The following is a 24,632-nucleotide window of genomic DNA, read 5'->3' on the forward strand; positions in this document are numbered from 1 at the left end:
TCTGGTCACCGGGATCAGGCCACACTCCAGGCCTGTTTATGCAATATTATCAACACGCGGATTTTTCTTTTTTTAATCCGGTGGAAAATTGCGCGGCCCCGGGATTCGAACCACGGACCTCTTGCACGCGAGGCGGGTGTTCTACCTCTACGCCACCGCTCCACCTGAGCAAATACTGAGTGGCAAATGCTCAAGTTGGCGTCGAAGAAATTCACTGAAGAGCGCACACACCTAGGGGCACATATCCACAGAAACGACCCACATATTTAGATGGCACTATCTTCGGAATCTGCCCACGTTTTAGACTGGATTTGTTAGCCAGAATGAAACTGGTCTGACGTGTAAACCCAGGAATGCTATGCGCAAGAAAATGTAACTCCCTTGGTAGCAACGACCGTCAATCCCCGATTGTAAGCAACATGACGCCACAACGCCGCGCCACGATATATATATATTGACCTAACTATATTTCGCCCAACCATAAAGCAACGGGTATGCGCCAGTGGGGACGACGCTGAAGTAGCGCGGCTTTTTGGGTGTAGCGGGGAAACGAAGAAGACGTTGTTGTTTTCCCTTGGAGGACTGCTATAGTGCATTGCTTGGCGGTACTGCTTCGCATACTCGTCGTTCCCACGTCGTTACACTGGTGGAGGTGCTGGGTATTCTTCATGCTTGGCACCCCTTCGCGGCGCCGGCGATCGAGCCCGGAATCACCATCGGGCATCGAAACACCGGTCAACCGGTTCAGTGGTCGCCTGCTAGGCTTATCGCCCGAGTCCAGTCCCCTGCAGGAAACTCCGAGAAATCGTTTGCCTCCTACAAATAACATGGCCACTGCAGCTCCATCGCAAGTAACACTACAGAATCCTATGGTCCCGGAGAGCTTTCATGGTGATGCCTTTGAAGACGTCCAAGATTGGCTAGACCAGTTCGAGCGCGTCGCCCAGTACAACCATAAGACCAGCTCGGTGGACAAACTCTCGAGTGTCTATTTCTATTTGAAGGACAATGCTCGTACGTGGTACGCAAACCGGTAGAGGATCTTTGCCACGTGGGACGACTTCCGCGCACAGCTGCTGGATACCTTTTCAAGCATCGACAGGAGGGACAACACGCAGCGTCTCCTTGAAATCGGCGTTTAAAAACCCAATGAGAGTGTTACTATTGTGGCTTGGTTGGTGCCGCGCGGGGCACGAGCACGCAGGGACACACCGAAACGTACAGCCGCTTGCTTGGACACAAAGGGAATGCTCCCCCCTTTATTGGGCCCGAACATATATAGAGACACACACACACACACACACACACACACAGGGAGCGCCATACTCTGGTGGCAGCCTAACAAATGGGGCTGAACGGTGGCGACCTCTACATCTCCCCCCTTGAAGCATCGGAGGTTAGACGGGAGAGATTCAGGAAGCCAAACACATTAAAAGTTTCACAAGTTCAAACGGCGCGGCGGAACAATAGGCCGGCCGTAACGTGTTCGTGTCACACCGTCACTGCGGTCCCTGGCTGCAGGGGACTGTTGCACAGACTGTCCGAGGGGGACCGTCGATTCCACTATGTTGGCAGGCCGAGGTTCCTTGATTTTCTCGAATGCTGCCTTTTGCTCGTGCTGCCACACCCAACTCGCAGACTTGTTTAGTAAGGCTCTGTTGGGGGCATGTGACGTCCGAGATGTGTGGCAAGAACCTGGCAAGATGGTTCACCCTTCCTAGTAGTCTTCTAACGCCAGCGATGTCCGTTGGAGCTTCCATGGCTTTGAGTGCTTCGACCTTGCCCGGATCTGGCCTGATGCCCTGTGCTGAGACGACAACTCCGAGGAAGGAGACCTCGGGTACCCCAAAACGAAACTTGTCCTGGTTCAAGGTGATACCTGCTTTTGCAAGGCGAGATAGCACCTGGCTCAGTCTGGCGTCATGTTCCTGGCGGGTGCGTGCAAAAACCAAAATGTCGTCTATCATATTGGCGACTCCGTCTTGGCCCTCCAGGATTCTTGCCATCTGCTTTTGGAAGTACTCTGGTGCGGAGGTGATGCCAAAGGGGAGCCGGCAGAAGCAGTATCGGCCATATGGGGTGATGAATGTCGTAAGCTCTTGGGAGTCTCCGGAGAGCTTCACCTGGTGGAAGCTTGCGGTCGCGTCCAACTTCGTAAAAACTGTTGCATCGCCGAGGAGGCCAAGGACTTGCTCGACAGTTGGCAGAATATGTCTTTCACGAAGGACGACCTTGTTGAGTTGTGTTAAGTCGACGCAGAGGCGGTAGGAACCATCGCCTTTCCGGACGACGACGAGACCCGAGCACCATACTGTTGGCTTGTCGACCCTATGGATGACACCTGCGCTTTCCAATTTGTCGAGCTCGCGGCGGGCTATCTCGAGCAGCGGGATGGGGATCCTGTGAGGTACGCTTAGCGAGAAAGGTACGGCATCGGGTATCAACCGGATGGTGTACTCGTCCTTGAGAGTGCCCAATCCATTAAAGAGCTCGGCGTGAAGCGTCGCTTTTGAAGTCTTGAGTTGATCGAGAAACCGAACTACTTGGAGGGCTTGGAGCGCCAGCAGTCCCAGAAGAGGCACAGTGAGAGACTGGATCACGTAGAGTCGCTGACAGCTTGCTTTCCCTTGCCACTGAAGTCTTGCCACATACGAGCCCAGCACGCGCAGTGGCATTCCTCCCGGGCCCGTGAGCAGAGTGTCGACTTGGTCAAGTTTGGCAGGCAAGGTAGGAAAGTCGCTGGGAACAGCAGATACTTCGGCTCCGGAGTCAACCTTGAACTGAGCTGTGTAGTCGTCAACGATGACATCGACGAACTTTGCCGAGGCGGGCGTCGCAACGGCGTTCAGGTGAACGGAGCTTAGCTTGAACTTCCGCGAGCGGCATACTTCGGCGAAGTGGCCTTTCTTTTTGCAGAAGTTGCAGGTGGAGTGACGGGCTGGGCAGTCTGAACGTCGATGAGGCGCGCGGCCGCAGAATTCACATCTGGACGGCTCGCATGAGCGTTCTGCTTGCGGCTGCGGCGAACGAGGCTTAGCGCCGAAGCGACGACGAGAGGGGAACTTGTTAGCGTTTGCGGCGTCGAGGTTGAGCTCGTGGGAGTGCTCGGTGCGTCGGCGTCTGTCGGCATCTTCGGATTGACGGGCTTGCGTCCAGGCACCTTGATGATCGATAAGCACCTTGGCAGCTGATTTCGTAAACTGAGGAACTGGTGCCTTTCTAAGGCATTCATCGCTGTACTGCTGTCGAATCATTCGGAGTAGTCTACATTTGCCTCTAATTTTGCCGCCCAAGTCACCAATAGGTGTTAGCTTTTATGTTCGAGCAGAAGCGAATGCTTGGTTATTTCGAATAGCGAAATCTGGAATGAAATATTCATCGAACAGCGAAGAATCTTCGATTCATATTCGAAATATCGAACATCCGAATGTTCGTATTTTCATCCTTATTGATGGTTCGTATTTACTGACTTTATAACACTTTACAAAATAGGCTTACACAATTTACTGTGTGTTCGGGCACCGTTGTATTTGTATAGAACTTTATTCATTGAACCTGAGTCCATCCTTCACCGAGACCTGGATGTGCTCGGGCGCCTCATACAGGTTTGCCAATTTAAGAGGAAGCTTTAGCTCGGGTGCTCCTATCTAGATGCATGTAAAAGGAGAATTCGTTTTTCTCGGCAACCACTTCACCAAATTTGACGAGGTTTGTTGCATTTAAAATACAAACTTAAAATCTAGTGACTGTTGGATTTGGATTTTCTATTTTTGTCCTCATTTTTTTATTAAAGAATTGCAAAAATCGAAAATATTCAAGAAAGACGAAACTATCGAGTTTACAGCTCTGTAACTCAGCAAAGAAAAACGATAATACAATTCTGTAAATTGCATCTTATAGTGCATTTAAAGCGGACAAAACTGATATGTTACTCATGAATCTGACAAAAATGAGTAATATGGAAATGCCGCTTTTGCAGAACCCTTGTAAACAACGTGACAGATTCACGTAAGATATAAAATGACGTGCAGAATTTCTCCGATTTCAATAGTCTAACGGATGCCGTTTACAGAACCGCGATATCTATTCTTGATGCAGAGCTATGAATTTGTAAACTTCGTGCTTCTATATTTTTCAAACCTTCGAATTTTTGAATATCCTTGTAAAAAAATTCAACACCTAAATCCAACAGTCACTGGAATTTAACTTTCTCTCTCAAATTCAACAAGTTTCATTAAAATCGCTCCAGGGGTTATGTCAGAAAAACGTTCTTGCGTTTTATATGTATTTGAATAGGTGGTGTCGGAGTTGGGCCCGAGCTAAAGCTTGCTCTTAACGGACAGAGCTTGTAAATGCGCTGTCATCCTCTCACGTAAATTTCGCCGATTCAATGACACGATAAATCGCATGTGATTCGGGTGTGCCTAAGGTGAGTGAGAGGGCCTCGTCGCCTTGCGGCCTGCCTTCACGAGTCAGAGGTTGAGACCGAGGGAGAGGACACGACGTCGTCGCTATCTGCAGTTGCGTTGTTCGGGTTCTGCTCTGTTTACTTGTCTTCCCACGTGAGGCCCATGGCTGTAGCAGGCCTGGCTAGCGCGGCAGTGTAGACTGGTGAGGGCTCGCAGTCACAATTATTGTGTTGGTTCAGAAGTAAGTGCAGTGTATCTTAAATTGACAGAACGAACTTCACCTGTGCACCTAAAAAACAAAAGAAAAAAAGCTTAATTAAAACAAATGTTTCTAAACCAAAACAAGCCATAACTGCTTTATTTTTTATGTCCTTATAATAAAGCATAAAGCAATATGTCTTTGTATTATTTGGCATGGTACTGCAGAGTACTCATTAAAGCAGCCTGTTACTTTTCAGCTTGTTTACGTAAAAAAAAATGCAGCCAAGTTAGAGACAGCCGCAGTTCCACAAGTTAGTCGACTGCTTACACACAACACTTCAGTCGATTATGTGGTTCCTAAAATTTTCCGATGCACCTCTTTAATGTAAACTTTCCATTCGAACTTTCGGTACACCAACACTTGTGATGAGTGTATATGTATCTCGTGGGTGCGTAAATACACTTATGAACCGCTTGAACGTGATTGTATTTTAATTGTCGACCTATAAGATGTAATGCATATCTTGTTAGACGTTGTAGAAGCATGCGTGACGTAAATCTATTTTTGCAGCACGTAGGGACCTTTGCGAACTTGTTTTCTTTTTATTATAGTCTGCTAAGCATGTGTTTCAAACATTCTAGGAACCCCATCTCAGGGCTTAGAAAATAATAAAGAAAAGTTTGGAAAAAGGTCAATCCGTATCATCTATCTCTACATATAAAGGGCCCAGCTAACCAGGGAAGCATTGCATTAGGAATTCCCAGTCAGAAAGCATCATGAAGAAGCAAGCTTATGCAGCACTGATTTTGGCGGCCGTATGCAGTATCTCTAGTGCACGGCGGTTTCATATCTCCAACTATTATGTAAAAATGGTATGTTGATTTTGAGTATTTGCTTATAAGCGAACGATTATTCTAGACTACAGTGTAAGCCTCGAGTAGCTGGCCCTACATGGTAGAAGTTTTTGATATACGCATGAGATACGAAACGTTTGTAAGATGAAGATATTGACGACAAGGACAGTTTTGGTTGTAGCTGTGATGGTGCACGTTTGCGCGAAGTTATTCTCACAACAGTTTAAACCTACTGCCTCCCTTCTCTCACCCAACCCACAGTAGATATGTAATTATGACAGGCGCTGTGATATACAGCATATGGTGAGGAGGAGGTGGGAGGGCTCCGGAATAATTTCTACCGCTTACTTTGTTCAACTGAGAGCTAATTTCACACACATGAGAGGGATTTTTTTGGGTTTCGCCCCTGCAAAAATGCCTTCGTCGTGGCTGGGGTTCGCACCCAGCGACCTCGTGCTCGACATCAGAACGGCATGCAAGTGAGCCATCAAGGCATGTCATACCCATTTCTAAGCTTCACTTCCAACTCCGGGTCAATGATTCGGGTTAATTCGCTGGTGCGGCACAACTAAGTGATCAAACGAAAGTTTAAAATTCGATGCATCGTGGCCCATCGCCCGGAAAAGTCCACGATAGGCAAAAACGCTGCTTTAACATGGTGCTCTTTGGAAACGTCAGTAACACACAAAAAATAAAGAAATAAAAAACAATAAAGCAGCAGTTTATAGCTATATTCCTTGTGTTTTCAGATGACGCGACATTAAGTCAATATGGAGAGTTTCGTAATTTGCATTACTGAAGAGCTCTGGATCTCTAGGGTGAAGGGTGAAGTGATGTAGGTTGGATGTGCTTGCGGTTATTTCATTAACGGTGACGTGCGAGCAAACCGTTAGAGGAAGGTGCAACGCATTGTACAAAAACTGCGAACACGACGGCATAAATTAAAAGTAGATTATAGGATTGTTAAATTGCATTATTATAGTATAGTGTTTTGGTACCAACCACCAAGGATCGCGTGCGAAAATATTATAAACCTTGAAAAATTCGCTATTTATAATGATAGCAATTAGTAGTTCATCCATCTGCATTTATGCCAATTTCCAGTAGCGCTCTGTGTTACTGTACGAAGGTATTAGATGGCCCAAATTTGCATGTTGCCGCTGAAAATATTTGAGCAAATCTGATCGTTGAGTATCCCGCTCGGCACGAGCATGAAATTTTTTTTATCCCTTAAAAACACGTGCGGACGATGCAGTGATAGGCCTTAATATTTTACAAACTGAAATGTGGTATTTAGTTTGCTTTTGGGTTGAGACTTACGTTTAGAGCGCGTGAATATCTTTTTCTGTAATTTGCGACCGTCAAAAAAAAAAGAAAAGGAGGCACTGCAGCGGCATGATGACAACAAGGCAAGCTTCTTGAAATCCTATGTACAGTCAACAGCAAAAGTTTACGGGTTACGGTTTCCACTTGAAATGTGAATTCCTGCACTGTTAAAGCATGTCACGTCGTATTTAATGAATCACTGCGTAAGTGGCGAAGGCTACTACATGCTGGAACGTTTAATTCGAGGCTGTGTGACCACACTTCCCGAGAATTCAGCTTCTTGGCAGATCCTGCGTCCATAAACTAAACGCGAGCTGTGGTGCTTGTTATGTTTTTCCTCTCGTTTGCTTGGGTGTCACCAATACGTGAGAAAGCGCACGCCTAGCATCGCACCTCATCGTGCGTAGATATAAAACACCGTGGTTGCTTAGAGGCTATGGTGTTGGGCTGCTAAGAACGAGGTCGTGGGTTCGAATCCCGGCCACGGTGGCCGTATTTCGATGGGGTGAAAATACCCGTGTGCTTACATTTAGGTGCACGCTAAAGGAACCCCAGGTGGTCCAACTTATTCCGGAGTCCACCACGACGGCGTGCTTCAGTATCAGAGTGTGCGTTTGGCACGTAAAACCCCATAATTTTTTCTTACATACCGAGCTGACTAGCGCCGCGTCAGAGATAATCCCATAATACGAAGTTCTGGGGCACAGTTTTGATCCATGGGGCGATTATTGGCGGGTTACTGCGTTATATCTAATCAATTGTGCTTGAGAGTCATTGTTATTGAAGCGCGGAGCCATAGCCGGAATGACCCAGCAAGGTAGCTATGTTGCAACGGCATTTGCATTGCTGGGTAGATGGTCCCGGATTCAATTCCTGGCTGCTGTGGCGGTGTTCTGATTGGACAGGAAGGCAAAAAAGAAAATGGCTCGTGTACTTGAACTTAAGCGCACAATAAAGTATCCAAGGGGACTAAATGATTCCCGAACATTCCTTCTCCCTCCGTGCGGTGTCTCTCCTAGCCAGTTCGTTTCTTTAGGGCATACGTTCAATTCCAAAATATGCCTTGCTGGGCCGGGCTACAGAGCTCAGTCGTTAGGTTAAACGACTCAATCATTCTTACAGGAACTCCTACCCACCAAAAAGCCGTATGTACGACAACTTGTTGCTATATACCTGTTTAGGAGCCAAACAACTAACCTAACCTAGGCATCTCACCGGAAGCACTTCTGATTGTCGCGTATTTGTTTTTAATAAAAGTCATCTGCTCTCTCTCTTTGAGGCGGAAACGCTATAACCCAATTTTTCTTCTTTTGCAAAGTGGAATATTCCGCTGTTGCTCTTTTTTCCTGATTTCGCATGGCTCATCATACCACATCTTAAACGTTCCGTATCTTAAGTGTTGATAGAAGTGAATTGAAACAGCACTTGAATATGCCCACAACCTGTTTCCACACGTTTCAGTTTATGAACACATCCTGGCCAATATGGACGTATGAGACTACTCGAAACACAAATTTCTTTTGCCAAGTAGATAACGTGCTGAATATAACGGAAAAATCCGTGTGCTTCAACAGATCATATTGGAGCTCGAATTGGTAAGCAGTGCTCAATGCATAATGAAGTAATCCCGCCTAATCTCGCCTAATCTTTCCCGATTATAGGACAACAGATACCCTGGAAGGAACGTTCGATACAAGTGACCTCAGCACGATGCTTGTCGGTGGTATAGGTAAGTTATGAAGTGATACAGATACTACTACTCAACATTTCATGCTTGACTGGTGTTCACGAAAGCCTATCGCTGTCGGGAATTCTAATTCTAATTCTAAAAAGACTTAGCTGGTAAATGATTTTTTGCTCTATGAAAAATGGTCGCTTGGGTAACCCCACACACTGCACAAGCCTCACTCTTCCTTTCGACGAGCAACCATTTCAGTGATTAGAGGTTCCCTTGCCTTGGAACATTATTTAGAAAAAGGAATCGTATGATTTGGTATTGAATAATGAACTCGGAAGACTTTTGCACTGTTGCATTTCTTGATTAAAAAGAATTCTGTAAAAAGAATTCTGGGCTTTTAGAGTGCCAAAACGACGACAAGATTATGAGGCGCGCCAGAGTTGGGATCCCAGAATTATTTTGGCCAGTTGGGGTTCTTTACTGCGCGCCTAAATCGAAGTGCACACGCATTTTTGCATTTCGCCCCCATAGAAAGGCGACCACCCCGGCGGGATATAAATCCACGACTTCGTGGTCAACGTCCCAACACTATAGCCACTCTCACCACACTGGATTACTCTTCGAAAGCTTTCAAATATGTGACAAATGACAAGTTGTCACACCCTGGCCCAAGTTATTTCTATATGCCAAAAATATGTGGCTGTATCATTTATTTTGTTGCATTTTTAGCATCATTGAAAATAGGTACACAATATTAGCGCAAATTTTTGAAGCTTTCGGTAAATGTTATGCATTCGAAAATGTGAACTTCCCGCATTAGCTTAATTGGAACACTACTCTTTCTACACTGATTAAATCTGCTTTCTTATGTGCAGTGCAATTGGAAACAATAACACAGTTCAGAGGGATCTGAATAATTTATTTGAAGTAATGAATACAATGCAGTATACATGATCTGACGCATTAGAGGAGGAGGCTATGAGGAAAACCGTCAGAAGGCCTTCCAAAAGAAATTGCTTAAATGTAGTGCGTAATTAGTTCCGCAAGTGAAATACATACGAAACATTAAACAATAGTGAGAATGCAACATTATGGCTGTGACAGCGTACATAAAGAGTGTGACAGAAGAAGAAACGAACAAACAATAAAGAAAAAGCAGAAATAAAAAAAAGTTTTGAATAACTACTCAAGTGTGATGACTATTTTTAACAGAACAATAACAAAAGTGAAAACAATTATTTTCGTATAGCCATCAAAAACGTTAGCGGACAACGAAAAGAATAAAGTGTACGGTATAATTTTATAGATGCCGTTGATGAGTTCCAAAATTTCAGCTGAGAAGATGATTGCCTGCGTTCCATTATTAGTGAAAAATCTGGGTAGTAATATGTTCTATTTATGCGCAAATTTTGTTATGTTGGCCCGAGGCACGTTGTTTATATTTAGTTAAACTAAGGGGCAGGATAAATGTGTGGAATAGTTACGGTCTTTGAAGTAACTTGCATATGTCAGCCCTCCAGAGCATTATAGTTGTTTCACAACCAACGCGGAACATAAACCGATGCCCTGAAAAAAAAAGAAATACCACCGAAATAACAAATAGGACAAAAGGATAACTATATGGTCAATCCTAACGCAAACTTGTGATAAGTGTGGGTCAATTACAGCCTTTGTAGAAATGTGCGTTAGGAAGTGCTCAAACACATTATGCGTTTGGTTTCTGTTATGTTTGCCACGCTTACGAGAGAACATTACGTCACGCTGAACTTGCACTCGACGAAACTGGGGAGCATGTTAAGTTTCATGTATGGCGAAACTTTAACATTTCTGGCTAAAATAGCAGCTCGGAAAAAAATAACTGAAACTTTATTTGTTCTCTATCTTCATGCGTTAAAGAAGGCTCACATTATACGTTTTTCCCGGTATCCTCGGTAAAGTAAACATTGCTTATATATGGATAAAACAAGACGCACGTTGATAAGCCAAGCTAGATCAGACATAGTGACAATAGTGAGAGCATTAGACTAAATCAGCATGCGAAGTTAAACGTTTGTAGTTTAATTACAGCCTTCGTAACGCAATCCTTGCTGCTCAAAAGCGTTGCATGTGGGCGTGGTCTCAAATTGGCGAGTCATATATGCGGCAGCGATTTCAACCATATGCGCTTTATTGGCAGGGAACTTGAGCCCTTAGTGCATCTGTTCGTAAGAAACAGCTTCATTGAAAATCTGGTCATGATTCTGAAAGGTCGCACAAGTCTGTTGTCATTTCTTATTGCGATAGCAATTATGTGAACACTCCAGGGGCATTTTTGCCGTCGGCGTTGCCTTGAGGTTCCGTGTGTAGTCCAAGGGCGATAAAATCGTCGCCGCGCGCCGTATACTGTATGTGCGAGTGAAAGCATGCGAGGATGAGCCGGCGAACGGGGCCCAACCTCGCGCACGCAAGGGAGGAAAGTGGGGAGTAAGCGCGCCGTCTTCCGTCGAGCTCGAAGCTCGATGGCGAGGGTAGGGGGGGGGGGGGCGTTCTACTTTGGGCGGCCCGGGCCGCCGCGCGCGCCCACCTGGGCAGCGTTATCTCTTGAAAGCCATCCGCGATGGGCACAGAGTCCACCGAGCGCTGTGTTTTCGCGGCTTAGTTCGCGCAGATACAAGACGCAGCACGAAAGTCAATTCGCTCGCTGCTGCTGCCTCGCTTCCTCACTCCAGCGTTTTGACAGAGTTTCCGCGCTGATCGAGTGAGATGCGTTCATGTTTGCTTGTGCGCGCGTGACACCACGCTTGTTAATTTAGCTAAGACACCTATGCTTACCGTTTATTCGGCCGATGATACTGCTATGCTTGCTTCGTATAGCCGTCAATTAATTTGCTATCGCAATCGGTGCTTCGCCTTTCGGACGAAACTACGACTTTTTTTCGAGTATACTTGGCGCATAATAACCAAAGTCATCACAAAACACGTCCTATAAGCAGTGTCGCAAGATGTTTTTGTAGCATGTTTTGAATATATACCTATATTTCCGCTAGTTCTTGTGTTTCTTTGTGACTTATTTTGTGACAATGTGCCAGTTTTATGTCATCAGTAATAGTCCATGATGTCATGCTGGTCGGCTGTGCTTTCTTCCTCTTCATTGACCATGGAGCATCCTTCATTATCTATTTTACCACAATCACTGGGAAATATTAGCATATCCTTGATTATTTACCGCATCCAAGATTATCTATGAAACAAATGTATATATGGTATACATTCGGAAGTTACAATATACTGTGATAAACTAGGCAAATTTTCTTTTGTATCAGCGAGAGCGGGGGCAGGGTGGGGTATGCAAATATTGTAGACCCTGAATACTGCCAATGCTCGTTTTCCTAAAAACAGAGTCTATTACAGCTAACCTTTTCTTACTACAGCCTTGATCATGTCTCAATTTTTCGGATTCTCACATGGTGGTCTTGAGGCAGGGCTGAGACGCTTGAGAAAACTAAGAATCGGGTTTATTCTACACAAAGTTGACACATGGCGACCTGCCAAAATTACAGCCGAAACATTACATTACATTAAACATTACAACCGAAACTCCTTGAAGGGAATTATCGTGGCGCGAAGCAATATACGGGATAAACATTTTGAACTTTTCAGGAATTTTTAAAGGTCGCCTCTGGCATATAGCATGCTTCTTGTCGCTGTGCGGGAATATTCCAAGAGGTGGACATTATTAGCACAAGAAATCGAAACGCATACTCAGATAATTAAAAATGATCATTTATACCTTCCTAATTAATACATTACGGCAATTCATGAATTGCAGCCTGTCAGTTCACAAGACGCATCTACTTGAAATGAATTTCATGGATTACACAAGTTTCTAGCTTTTCCCAAACTGTGGGACAAGGTACACGGCCGTTCCAGTTACTTTCGTGCTTCAATGCATAAACGAGCCTCGCGTTAAAAAAGTAAGTAGAACCACAGCGCAATTCGTAAATTGCAAGATGTGCCGAGGAGTAAATAATTGCGAAGCTAATTTGTGATTTCTTTAACTATATAATATTTGTTTCGCTTTCTCGCGCAAATATTGCACGCCCCTGAATAATTCAGCTCAAAGACTAGAACCATGTTATCCTGCGACAGGCAATTTAAAATAAATTCCGGAAAACTTCAATGTCATCACACTGTATAGAAAGCTCCTTGTTTGCCCGTGTGCGAGATTGACGGTCTTGCTTCTTCCGTTATGTTAGGGCAGCGCGGTCTATCTTGGCTGTTCTGGCAGATGACGCTTAGCATGGACGAGCTCTATGCGTCATCTGCATATAACTCTTTGTTGACATCGCTTCCATTCACGCTTGCTTTAATGATGAATACTGTTTTGATTATTTTTCCAGTGTAGTGACTCCTGTGGCCCTTCGGTGCAATGTCTTATTGCCACTTCAATATAGTTTAGCCTTCGGGAAATTTCGTACCGCGCCAGATAATTACGCAGGCAATATATGCCAACGAGAAAGATTGAATGCGAAACTAATCAAACTGTATTATTTAACACATTCAGGTATGGAGAAGTTCCAAAGCGAGCGTTTGGAGTTTGCGAGCGACAACTACACGTGTGGTGTTTTTTACGTGAAACCGCTTACTGGTATGTATGAGGGCTTTGTAATTATTTATGAAGCTAAATACGATGCTTTTTATATTCTTCTCTATGTCGTGCCATCAGCGGCGGCAATGTCTGGCACCAGTAGCCAGATTCTTTAAGTTCGTAAGCAACAAAATTAATTTTAAAATGTCCCTGCAACTTTATCAGACAACGAGTGCATTGCTTCAGGGAGTTTTTAGCGTTGCAAATGTACGAGTCGAAGATGTACACAGACAAAGAAGTACATGGACAGAGAAATGTGACTGTATAAGTCATTTTCATTCCTTAGTATCACGGTAAATATGAAGTTATGCAGTCTAGGGCCTCACAAAGTTTTAGGCTGTACTATTCCGTAAGAATGTTCGATCTCATAATTTTTTACCGCTTTTCTTTTGGTTGAATGAAGACAGATTTGTGTTTATTTGCCTTCAACATTTCACTGTGATGCAGCTGGTCCCGGCTGGCGTGAACTCAGGTTCAAGGATGTCAACGAAACCGGAAAACCAGAGAAGGAGTGCCTGGACTATTTCAACAAAACAGGGAAAGCAGGCTATGTTATTTACCGAGATAATTGCACAGATTTGTCATTATCTGTATGGCCAGAGTACTAACTCGCACGGCCTTCAAATCAAGAGTGGCATGTGCACTGAAAATTTCAGCAATGACTAACAGATAGAATTATTTTTCAAGCTTCTGTGAAATAAATTCTTTCATCTGTGACAATAAATGTCTTGCCTTTTCGTCATTTGCCGCCACGCGTTTTATTTCCCGTAAGTTCCAAGCGGAAGAAATTCGTCAATAGAATTCCGCCATACAGACTCAAAAAAGCAAAACAAATCTAAGCAAACAGGCTATGGGAGACACCGTAGCGGAGGGCAGCAGATTAATTTCGATTTCATTAGATTATTTAATGGGCCCCTAAATGTAAGCACAAGAGTGTGTTTGCATTCCGCGTTCGTAGGAATGCGGCCTCCGTGAGAAGATTCGTCGAATAAATCGTTTCATTCGCACTGGCCATTGTGCGCAGGCGAGACGGGGGGGGGGGGCGCTTAGTGTGGATTCTCACTGCTGCCGGCGCATTCTGCACACGGCGCAACCGCTGTGGGGCAGTTTTCCCTAGGTCCCGTCTTCGTTGAGCCCTTTTTCCCTTCATAGAGCGGCAGCATCCCCAGCTTCTACACTCTTAAACAAATTCACACCCTTTTGGACTTATCTTGCCACGCAACGATAATCGTAATCTGCCTCGCTTGCGCTTCCTTTGTTGAAAACGCTGCGCTCGCTACTTTCTTGATTAGAATGTTGTGTGGTGCTGATAACGCGCATGGCGTTCGTGACTTGGAAGTATCCGGCTCGCAGCCTTAAAGAAAGGTAATGCGGACAAGACAGGAGACGATTATTGTTGTATGACAACATAAGCCCCGAAGGGTGTACATTTGTTTAACAGTGTATCTGTTAGATTGGAGTTCTTCTTCCTCGGTGAAGGTGAATCACTTCGGCGCTGAAGCTTGCTTCTAAGCCGGCCTGGCTTTAGTAGGCGGATGCGTCGGTTCTTTGTCCATAATAGCAATGCCACACATGGAAAGTGCGTGTTCACGCCCCATTTAATTGAGTGTTTCTCATTAAATGATGCAATGCGCATATGTACACTTACCTGTTTCTCGTATGTTCGCTCTGCACGTGTGCATATCTGTGAAACATCCCTATCTGCGTAACCATCTTTACTCTTGTTGACGCTTAAGGCGCCAATACACTTCGACGTGAACCGGCGCGCGCACGCGCGGTGGTTGCGGTACGTTACACTAGGTTGGCTACTGCGTGCCAGGAGTATGTCCGTCCCCCTACAGTTCAATGCCGCGCAGCTGCCGCAGCTGGAGCAGCGCATGCGCAGAAAACTGCGCCGCTCCGTGCCGCCTGTCGTGCAACATCGAAACAAATCTTTTAGCCCGCTATCTCTGTCGGTAGCGATCGCCACCGCGGACCGGACTGTTGCTCGGCGATCCCACGTTCCCCAAGACGAAACATTGTTCTCGCTTTGTTGGTGCCTCGTCTGCGTAGCAAGAGAAGCAGGTCTCTCTACACATAGGATATATTTGACAAGCGTCCAGAGTGTGGGGAGTACCACCACCACAGCAGCTTCGCAACAGTGATCCTGAATATCATTTCAAGTATTTCAGGTAAATGACAACGTAGCTCCTATCGGAATTGTTTAGCTCCAACTCGATTAAATATGTTATGCCTTACTTCCATGCATTTGTCGCACACAGGATGACAAAGGCGTCGTTCGACAAGCTGCTTGGCTGAGCCTTGTAGAGCTCGCCGAGTAGCGAGTCTCTACCTCGACGAGAGAGGGCGCTATGCGCTAACTTACTCGGCGCGGTCGGCGCGAAATGCAATCTGTTGTATTTGGCGCCGGACGACGTCCGAGCGCGCTAGATGCCGCCGGTCGCGTTGGCGCCAGATGCCGACGGACTGTAGAGGGTCGCGTTTTCGCCAGCGTAACGGCGCCATGACGCGTGCGCGCGCGCTGGTTACGTCGGAGTGTATTCCCCCTTAATGGCTTGCAGTCATTTTTACCAGTGCGTACACCTATACCTCGTCTGAATGACCACAAGTCCAAATCGTGAAGTTTGCGGTTGCAAAGTGATAGCGGCACCTTCTGTGTGATTGTCGTCGCTGCAATGCACAAAGTCCTCGGTATCACGCTCGACAAGATTGACAACCATTAGAAGCCAAAATTCTTGGACCCTGGTCCCAGCCGAGGTCGGTACGAACTGCATTAAAAGGGCGAGTGCGCTTATCCCTTATAAGAAAGACTATTGAAGTGTTGTTGGAATAGTGTTGATGAATTGTTGGCTCAACAGCTTTTCAACATACCTCAACAATTATTGAAAGCAAACACCAATAATTCAACAATAAAGTTGTTTGGTAGATCACAACGAAAAAGTCCTACACTAAATGATGTTGCCATGTAGTTGAATATTTTTTATGGGGTTTTACGTGCCAAAACCCCTTTCTGATTATGAGGCACGCCGTAGTGGAGGACTCCGGAAATTTCGACCACCTGGGGTTCTTTAACGTGCGCCTAAATCTAAGTACACGGGTGTTTTCGCATTTTGCCTCCATCAAAATGTGGCCGCCGTGTCCGGGGTTCGATCCGGCGACCTCGTGCTCAGCAGCCCAACACCATAGCCACTGAGCAACCACGGAGGGTGTAGTTGAATATTATTGAGTATTATTGAGCCATTGTTGAGTAGTTGCAACAATATAGTTTATTAAATTGTATTTACCTGTTGAATGATATTGAGTATTATTGAATGTTCACAACATTAAAGGCGTTGACTAATTGTGGTTAGCTTATTGTTGAATAAGATTCAGTCTTATTGCGCAATATTGAGTATCGAAATATATATGAAAAACACGCACATGTGTATGTGTGCGTCCTTTGCACACACACACACACACACACACACACACACACACACACACACACATATATATATATATATATATATATATATATATATATATATATATTGTTTTATTAATCACTTCATGACCATTGCATATATACAGGGTGTTTCACGTTACTTGAACTATAGACGTATCGACCAAGTGTGAAGGGGGGCTGTGCCATTATTTCCACCATGTAGATATGCGTATAGTTCAAGTTACATGACTTCGCCCTTCCCTTACTTCTGAGAGTGGGGGAGGGGATGTGCCCCCTTCGCTTTGCTGGTTGGGTGCGCCCTGTCCACTCAGTAGATACGTCTGCGGATCAAGTTACGTGAAACATCCTGCATATATATATATATATATATATATATATATATATATATATATATGCAGTTTCAGAAAGCCGTGAGCAACAACCGATGATTGGACACATCCTGCATTCTCATCAGCGTCCATCGTAAGTGGCCAGTGCCCTGGCTGTGTGTTAGCAAACAGCATTGCGTCCATGTTTATAGGGGCACGATGGCGGAGAAAGTTTACAGTTAACAATTTTTGACTCTGTCGTTTCACATGCCGAAACCGCGTTTTGATTATGAGTCACGCTGTGGGGAGGAACTCCGGATTTACTTTCACCACCTGGGGTTCTTTAATCTGTACCGAACGCACGGTACCACGGGAGTTTTTGCATTTCACCTCCATCGAAATGCAGCCGCCGCGGCCGGCATTACATACCACGCGCTCGGCTTAGTAGCGCAACATTTCAGTCACTACGCAAGCATGGCGGGTGCGGCGGAGAAAGTAGTGAACATCGTTTTTAAAGAATGCATTTCGCTTAGACGTTACTCCTTAGCGCACAATATAACGAAACGAAAAATGTGGCCGATACCTACGACGTGGTGCTCATATTTTAAATGGAGGCCAAAGTCTTTTCTGTGACATAGATGGGGCGCTGGCCAATTGTCTGGGAAACTGTTTGGCTACCAAGCACAATCTTCGCTGCTATACTTTTCCGGTGACGAATCATATCGACAATCGTGAAGCACAAGCACAAATGTTTAAAGGGACACTAAAGCGAAACAGTCAATCAGTTTAGACTAATGGAGCATTGTTTGAGAACCCTGTTGGCAGTCATTTAAAAAGATAGTTGGATTATTAGATGAGAAAATGAAGGTACAAGTGTTAGTATTTAAATTTCGCGCCGAAACCCCAGCGCCGGTACGTCAGCGTGACGTCAGGGATTCCAAAGTATGTTTTCGCATTTGGGCCGCGTTGGCTGGATAAAGGTTCCCGAAACTTGCCATGTTTAATATTTGGTTCCTTTAGAACACAATGTAGCTAATCTGTACCGTTATATTTAATTTGTAGGCCCTAGAAGATGCCATCAGAATCCAAGACGTAACAGCCCCCAGGGGCGGGAACTCAAGTAGGCGTCGCCACCCGTATTTCCTTCTTGCGCTTTTTCTGGCTTACCAAACTTCTTATCGTTGTAAGAGTGGTGTTTTTGGTGTTGTAGAACGGTAATTTACTGATGCAGAAGAAATTATTTTTCACTTTAGTGTCCCTTTAGAGAATGGGACGACAGACCGTCTGCGGTTCACCATGATGTCGAATTAACAAGCACAAACAGTGAAAGTTCTGTACTTTTATGGTTTCAAAAAACGCCATACTCGGACGGAGCAACTGTTTGCAGACATTGCATGTATCTGCACGCAGACTACACGTGTAAAGTTGCATACAAAAATTTACCGTGGCATTCAGTGAACATGCCAGTATATACAGTCAATGAAAATTTTCTTGGAAGCACGCAGCCTCTCTTAAGCAGATGCAGATTTACACTACATGCTGTTGATTGCTACACCATTGAATATTTACACCGAAAAAAATGTTATTGCTTAATGTGTAGACACTAATATCAAGGCTGGTTAGAGTAAGGCGCCATTGCTGCTCTGCCTTCCTTCTGGCACCACGTCAGAAATTCTCTCTGAATACTTTAAACAGGAAAAGGCGCAGTAGCCTTAACGGAGGTCCTCGCAGGGAGCGCAAGCCTGTTATCTAAACTAAGTTACCACGTGATTTACGCACAATACCGCATGCGAACAGTACACTGGGCCTAGCCTCAAGGCGTCGCAATAGGTTATGTTGTTTTGCGCAGGTCACTCAAGGTCAAGGAGGCAAAGGGCACTCAACGAAACCCATTAGTGTTAATTCGGTATTTGAAATGTGTTCTGGGCCGTTTTGAGGCTTCTCGTGTGCAGTCTGCCATGTTGGGCGACAGTAATAATTATACTCCCGTCGCATAAATGTGGGAAAAACGTTATGCGGATCCGGCGCAACCTGGGAATCAGTGGACACTAACTTCCTCTTTCTTTTTTTGTGACCTGGACGCTCGCATTATTGCTAAATGTGTTGACGTTATACGTCGTACAGTAATGTTCATGATAGGTAACGTTATGTATACATAACGTATACATAAATACAGTATATATATATATATATATATATATATATATATATATATATATATATATATATATATATATATATATACATACTGTGTTTATGTTTTTATACCCTGTGTCATGCATGGGATGAACTTCATTGCACTGTCGTCCGCTGCCGTCCATGGTTGCGTTTTCTTTTCCTTGGCAGCAATTCCGTTGCATACACAGGGTGTTCCAGCGAACACTTTCAGAAATTCTTAAAGGTTTCCTGTGGCAGAAAATACAATTCTATTCCGTTAGGTAGTCTACTCGAACTGGCGGACACTACTTGCATAAGAAATTGAAATGCATAATCGACAAATTAACAGAAGTTAACTAATTAAGTTTTAACTAATTACGTCATTGTCCATATTGCAATTTACAGATTATAGCCGTGTAGTTTGCAAGGCGGATCCACTTGGAACGAATTCTCAGGATGACTCTAGTTTCGAGATATTCATTCTCAAACTTTGCGAAGAAATGCATTGGCGTTCCAGTTACTTCCTTATCAAAACGTAGTTTTATGCATTCAAGTACGAAAGTATCTGAATGACAGCCTCTCAGAAAGGTTGTCATCCTAAGAATTCGTTCCAAGTGGATCCGCTTTTTTGAACAACACGGCTAGATTTGTAAATTGCAACATGGGCAGTAAGGTAATTAGTTAAAAACATAATTACTTCTTTTTTAATTACTCTAACATGCATTTCTTGCACGTAATTCCCGCATCTTCGAGGTGACCAACTCATGAGCTAGAATTGTGCATTCTGCAACAGGAAATTACAATAGTTTGAAAACGTTCTCTGAAACACCCGGCTTAACAGGCAACAGCATTTCTGCTCAAAGCGCCTGCGTTTATTGGGGAAAATATATGTTTGATATTGAGTGGCACCCAACGTTAAACAAAAGTCCGCAAGGTTATCACGAAAGAAAAAAAATACATTGAGTCCGTCGAGCCGGATTCGAACCAGCGACCTATGGATGTCAGCTTCGGATTAAACCTCTACAGTCCACCGCTCTACCAACTGAGCTATCGACGGCACGGTGACGAGGCGTCTACCGGCTTTTCTGGAATGCACAACAACGTGGCCGAGTAACGGGATAATTGAGGCCTGGCACGTGGAGCGCAGTGGGAAGTTGTCTGTTGAGTCGCAGCGTTTGTCCTTGAGGAGAAAAGAGCGGTTGCGCGCCTTTTATGCGTCTTCCTTTATTTGTAATCGAGGCCGTTGTCGCGAACTACTAAGGCCACACGACTAAACGTAATACAAAGGCGAGAGTTGGCTAGTTCTTTTTTTCTGCGAATGCCTCATACTCACTATGGATGACTGACCAAGAATATGGGAAGACTCTTGAATACAATTAGTCGAATCTAAAGAGAAACACTAATGGGAAACTTTGAATATATCGAAAGAGGAGAATAAATTTTGATTTTAAAAGTTCAAGAATTTAGCAAGGAAGTCTTCCAGATTTATTTATCAACCTCGCAATAGCTGCAAGAACATCCGTACGATACTGTCCTAGAGAGGAGGCTTTCAAATATCGAATTTCGGGAAAGACTAGATTTGATCCAGCAGCGTGAAATTGTCCCACTGAAGTATGCTTTCTTAATCGAGAGAAATCGCGGCATGACAAGAAGTTTTCTATCGACTCATCTTCACGTCAATAAGGAGGAGGGCGCCAGACCAGATCTGTGCAGATAATAGATACATGTAGATATTCGACAGAAGAATTTGGTAAATACGCGACAATTTATATTACTGTAGTCTACTTCTACTGCTTCTAAATCTTCAGTGAAAAACGCTAAATAAAAGAAGCATTACAATGATAATTTGCAGGAGTGGACTTAGAGGGACTTCAACTTTCGTAAATCCTTTTTTTCCTATGGCAGTGGCTATTTCAGACGTCGTTAGGTTCTCGCTGAGGATGCCCATCCGTCTGTTTGTCATCAGATAACTTCTCCGACATTTACGGGCATTTCGTCGATCCGTATTTAGCCTCTTTCACGTCAACTTGGTCCATGCTCCCCTTTCTGTTACCGACTCAGGGTAGCAAAGTATTTCCGGGAGGCCTTTCTGCTTTTCTCGAATTAGAAATGTTCTCTTCTGTCCCTTGAGCCACTGGGTGTACGTGTGACTGGGTGTGTTGCCTAACAGACAACTTGGAACAACCTGGGTGAAGGGGTAGTTGCCAAATAAACCACTTAGACCATTCGGTATCATCCTCGGCCTATCTTTCTTTTTCGTATCCACTGCGGGACGAAGGCCTCCCAGTGATCTCCAATTACCCCTGTCTTGCTCTAGCTGATTCCAACTCTCCAACAGCTGGGCAATTTGACCGCTTATCGTAGCGATGATAGGTTTCTGCTGGTCCTGCCATGCCCTCAAAAATGTTTTCCTAGTTTGTCTCATTGCTGGTCGATGCTCATGTTATTGCTTGTGTCTGGTGACATAAAACAGAACCCTGAGCCCAAGGTTAATGAAATGTTGCAGGTCATTATCGATAGATTGGAAGAAAGCGACCGCAAGATGGACCGCATAAGAGAGGAAATTGCTGCTGGTAATGCTAAAACTGATAAGTTACAAGGAATTTTGACAATGTTTGTGGAAATGAGTAACAGAATTGATAAATTAGAATCGGTTGTCCAACAGCAAGCATTGAAGTTAATTGAGTACGATAACAGAAGTAGGCGCAACAACCTCCTAGTATTTGGAATCAACGAAAGTACTGAAAAAACAGAAACCAAACTCAGAGAACAGGTACTAGACGGTATTTTTGACAATACTTTGGGGGTCCCCGTCAGGACAGTAGAGTGAATTAACGTATTGGAAAAGCGAAACCGGATAGACTGGACTCAAGATTTTCCCTTTTGGCATGCACGCCTTTATCGTTGATTTTGTAACCCAAGAAATCAACCTCATTCTCACGAAATCTTGACTTCTCCCGATTCAGCCGCACCCCGAACTCGCGGAACCTTCCCAGAACTCGGCGTAAGGTGGCGGCGTCATTCAGCTTTTCTGCAATGATTACGTCGTCCAAATAGACCTGTACTCCGGGCAGTCCTTGCAAAATTGTTTCCATGCGTTGCTGAAATAGCGCTGGCGCAGAGGCTACTCCGAACGGAAGGCGTGTGAAGCAAAAAAGGCCCTTCTGTGTATTCACCGTGGTGAGCAGTAGCGATTCTTCGTCTAACGCAATTTGATTGTAGGCGTCCCGGAGATCGATAGTCGTAAAAACTTCACCTCCGTTTAACGTCACCATGATGTCCTCTATGCGCGGGAGAGGATACTGGATCGTATGGCAGGCTTGGTTGACAGTAGTTTTGAAATCGCCGCATAAGCGAATGTTCCCGTTACGCTTTACCACCGCCACCGCGGGTGCCGCCCAATCCGAGTGTGCGACCGGGGCAAGAATTCCATTTTCAACTAGCCGATCAATTTCGGCCTCCACTTTTGAGCGCAACGCGTACGGCACCGGCCACGCCTTACAGAACCGAGAAACAGCATCATCCCGCAATGGCAAACGGGCGGGCGGTCTCTTTATGAGCCCCAACTCGGGTCGAAATACGTCGGAAAATTCTTCTAACAAGACTTGAACGACATTGCCAACTGTACGAATGGCTGCACTCTCACCTTCCTGCGTTGCGCTGAGCACCGGCTCCCCAAGGAGGTCCAGCACTGTCATGACGTCCCGGCCACACAGGTTCGGCCCGGAACAACTCAGCATCGCTAATGTGACTTTCGTAGTCTTCGAACCCAAGGAAACGTCGAGCTGTAACTGGTCACGCACCGGCAGCGGTCCAAGTAAACATGACAACTTAAGTGGAGATTCTTGCAGTTTCGACCAGGCATCTTGGTGCTGTACGTATGTGGGCCAAGTGATGATAGAAACCGGGGACCCTGTGTCCAGCTGCATCTTGATCGCTATTCCATTCCAAAGTAGAGTGCATTGCCTTTACGGTGTGAATGTTTCCAACGAAATTATCTGCCGTTTCAACGAGGAACCGAGCTTCTGATCCCGGATCGTTGCAGTTTCCTGCTGACGGATGCACGGCATTAATTTGCTGGTGTGGCCACGTGAACGGTTCCCTCGTTCTGCTGTCTGCTTGTCCGGGACACATCTTGCGAACATGACCGCGCTGCTGGCATCGGTAGCACTTCGCCGAGCGGAACCCGACATATCTCCTCTGTTGTTGAAGAACCAGTAGAAATGAAGCTTTTTGCAGATGATTGCCTAATTTATTCTACCGTAACCAATGTTCAGGATCAACTCAGAACTAGTCGCTGTTTAGAAAATTTCAGCCGATGGTGTAAATTATGGCGCATGAATATAAACTACATTAAATCAACATACACATATATGACTAGGTAAGTAAACGTTCTGCCTTTTAACTATTACATTGATGGTAATATTTTAGTTCGTGCTAACCTGTGTAAATATTTATGTGTTACAGTTACGCATAATCTGACATGGCATGCGCACATTGAAAATGTGTGCTCGAAAGTGAATCAGAGACTAGGTTTCTTAAGGCAAAAACTAGGTCAAGCTTCGCGAGATGTGAAGCTGATAGCTTATAAAACTTTTGTTAGACCTTTACTTGAATATGCCTCAGTCATCTGGAGCCCTCATCACAAAGAAATGACTATAAAGTTAAAAAGTTCAACGTCGTGCCGCGCGCTTCATATGCTCAATGTACCGCCGTTTAGATTCCGTCACACTGATGTTGCAGTCTTGTGAACTGGAAACACTAGAAGTACGAAGGCAAAAAAATCGTCTGAAAGAGTTTTTAGAATACTACACGGACATTTAAAAATCAACAAAGATGAGTATGTACAGCTTCCAGGAAAACGAAGCAGTCGTGTTAATCATCAATATGTTTTACGCCCATACTTTGCTCACAGTGATGTGTTCCGCTTTTCTTTTTTCCCTTGCCGTGATTGAACTCTGGAACGCGATATCAAGCTTTGTGGCAAATGCCAGTGATGTTTCTGAATTTGAAAAATCGTTAAACATGTATTTTTGTTATCTCGCTGCCGCTTGATGCACCTGTATATATGGTCTGCCTGTATTTAAACCCTCCCTGTAAGAACCCTGAGCAGAGGGTTGACAGTATGAAGAAATAAATAAATAATAAATAAATGCTTTGGAGTACTTCACAAAAATTCCTAGCGTTAGTTCCGTATTTTCAAAACCAGCTAAAATGAACTCTTTTTTTTTGGTTAGCAGAGCCAATGCAGTTGACATTCCCGCACGGAACCCAAAATATTTATTTGATATGATGGATGTTTATCACAAAATGACTTGAATCTTTTACAAATAACTTCTTCTTGTCCGTTGGATAGGATTTTTGTCACCGGACTTGAATAAGACTGTAACTTTCGGGTATTTCATTTTTTCAGCAAAAATTAGAGTTGACAGTGATAGGTTAAAAATATGAGTAAGTACAGGTAGCAAGAGATCAAACACACACTTAATAGGTCTTATTTGAAGCCCCTTCACATTACGGGATTTACTATTTTTTAATGTCATGAATATCGTGTGAACTTCATGCGGAACCTGTAGGTTTAAGAAAAGCTGTACGTGCGTTGCGTGTGCTCAAATAGTTGATTACT

General features: G+C 44.6%; 1 protein-coding gene and 1 non-coding gene across 2 annotated transcripts; one reads left to right on the top strand and one right to left on the bottom strand.

Moving 5' to 3' along the window:
- The first annotated feature begins 8,250 nt into the window (after positions 1-8,250).
- On the top strand, positions 8,251-13,806 carry LOC142564838 (uncharacterized). The gene is made up of 3 exons (XM_075676017.1): positions 8,251-8,386; positions 8,453-8,520; positions 13,544-13,806. Exons 1-3 carry the CDS (start codon positions 8,256-8,258, stop codon positions 13,702-13,704), a joined length of 360 nt encoding a protein of 119 aa, XP_075532132.1. The 5' UTR covers positions 8,251-8,255; the 3' UTR covers positions 13,705-13,806.
- A 6,164-nt stretch (positions 13,807-19,970) lies between these two features.
- Positions 19,971-20,063, bottom strand: TRNAY-GUA (transfer RNA tyrosine (anticodon GUA)). Its single transcript has 2 exons — positions 20,027-20,063; positions 19,971-20,006 (listed from the first exon to the last, which is right to left on the bottom strand). It is a non-coding gene; the product is annotated as a tRNA-Tyr (tRNA).
- Positions 20,064-24,632: the final 4,569 nt, after the last annotated feature.

Source organism: Dermacentor variabilis, chromosome 11 (genome assembly GCF_050947875.1).
Source record: "Dermacentor variabilis isolate Ectoservices chromosome 11, ASM5094787v1, whole genome shotgun sequence".
Classification (NCBI taxonomy): Eukaryota; Metazoa; Arthropoda; class Arachnida; order Ixodida; family Ixodidae; genus Dermacentor; species Dermacentor variabilis.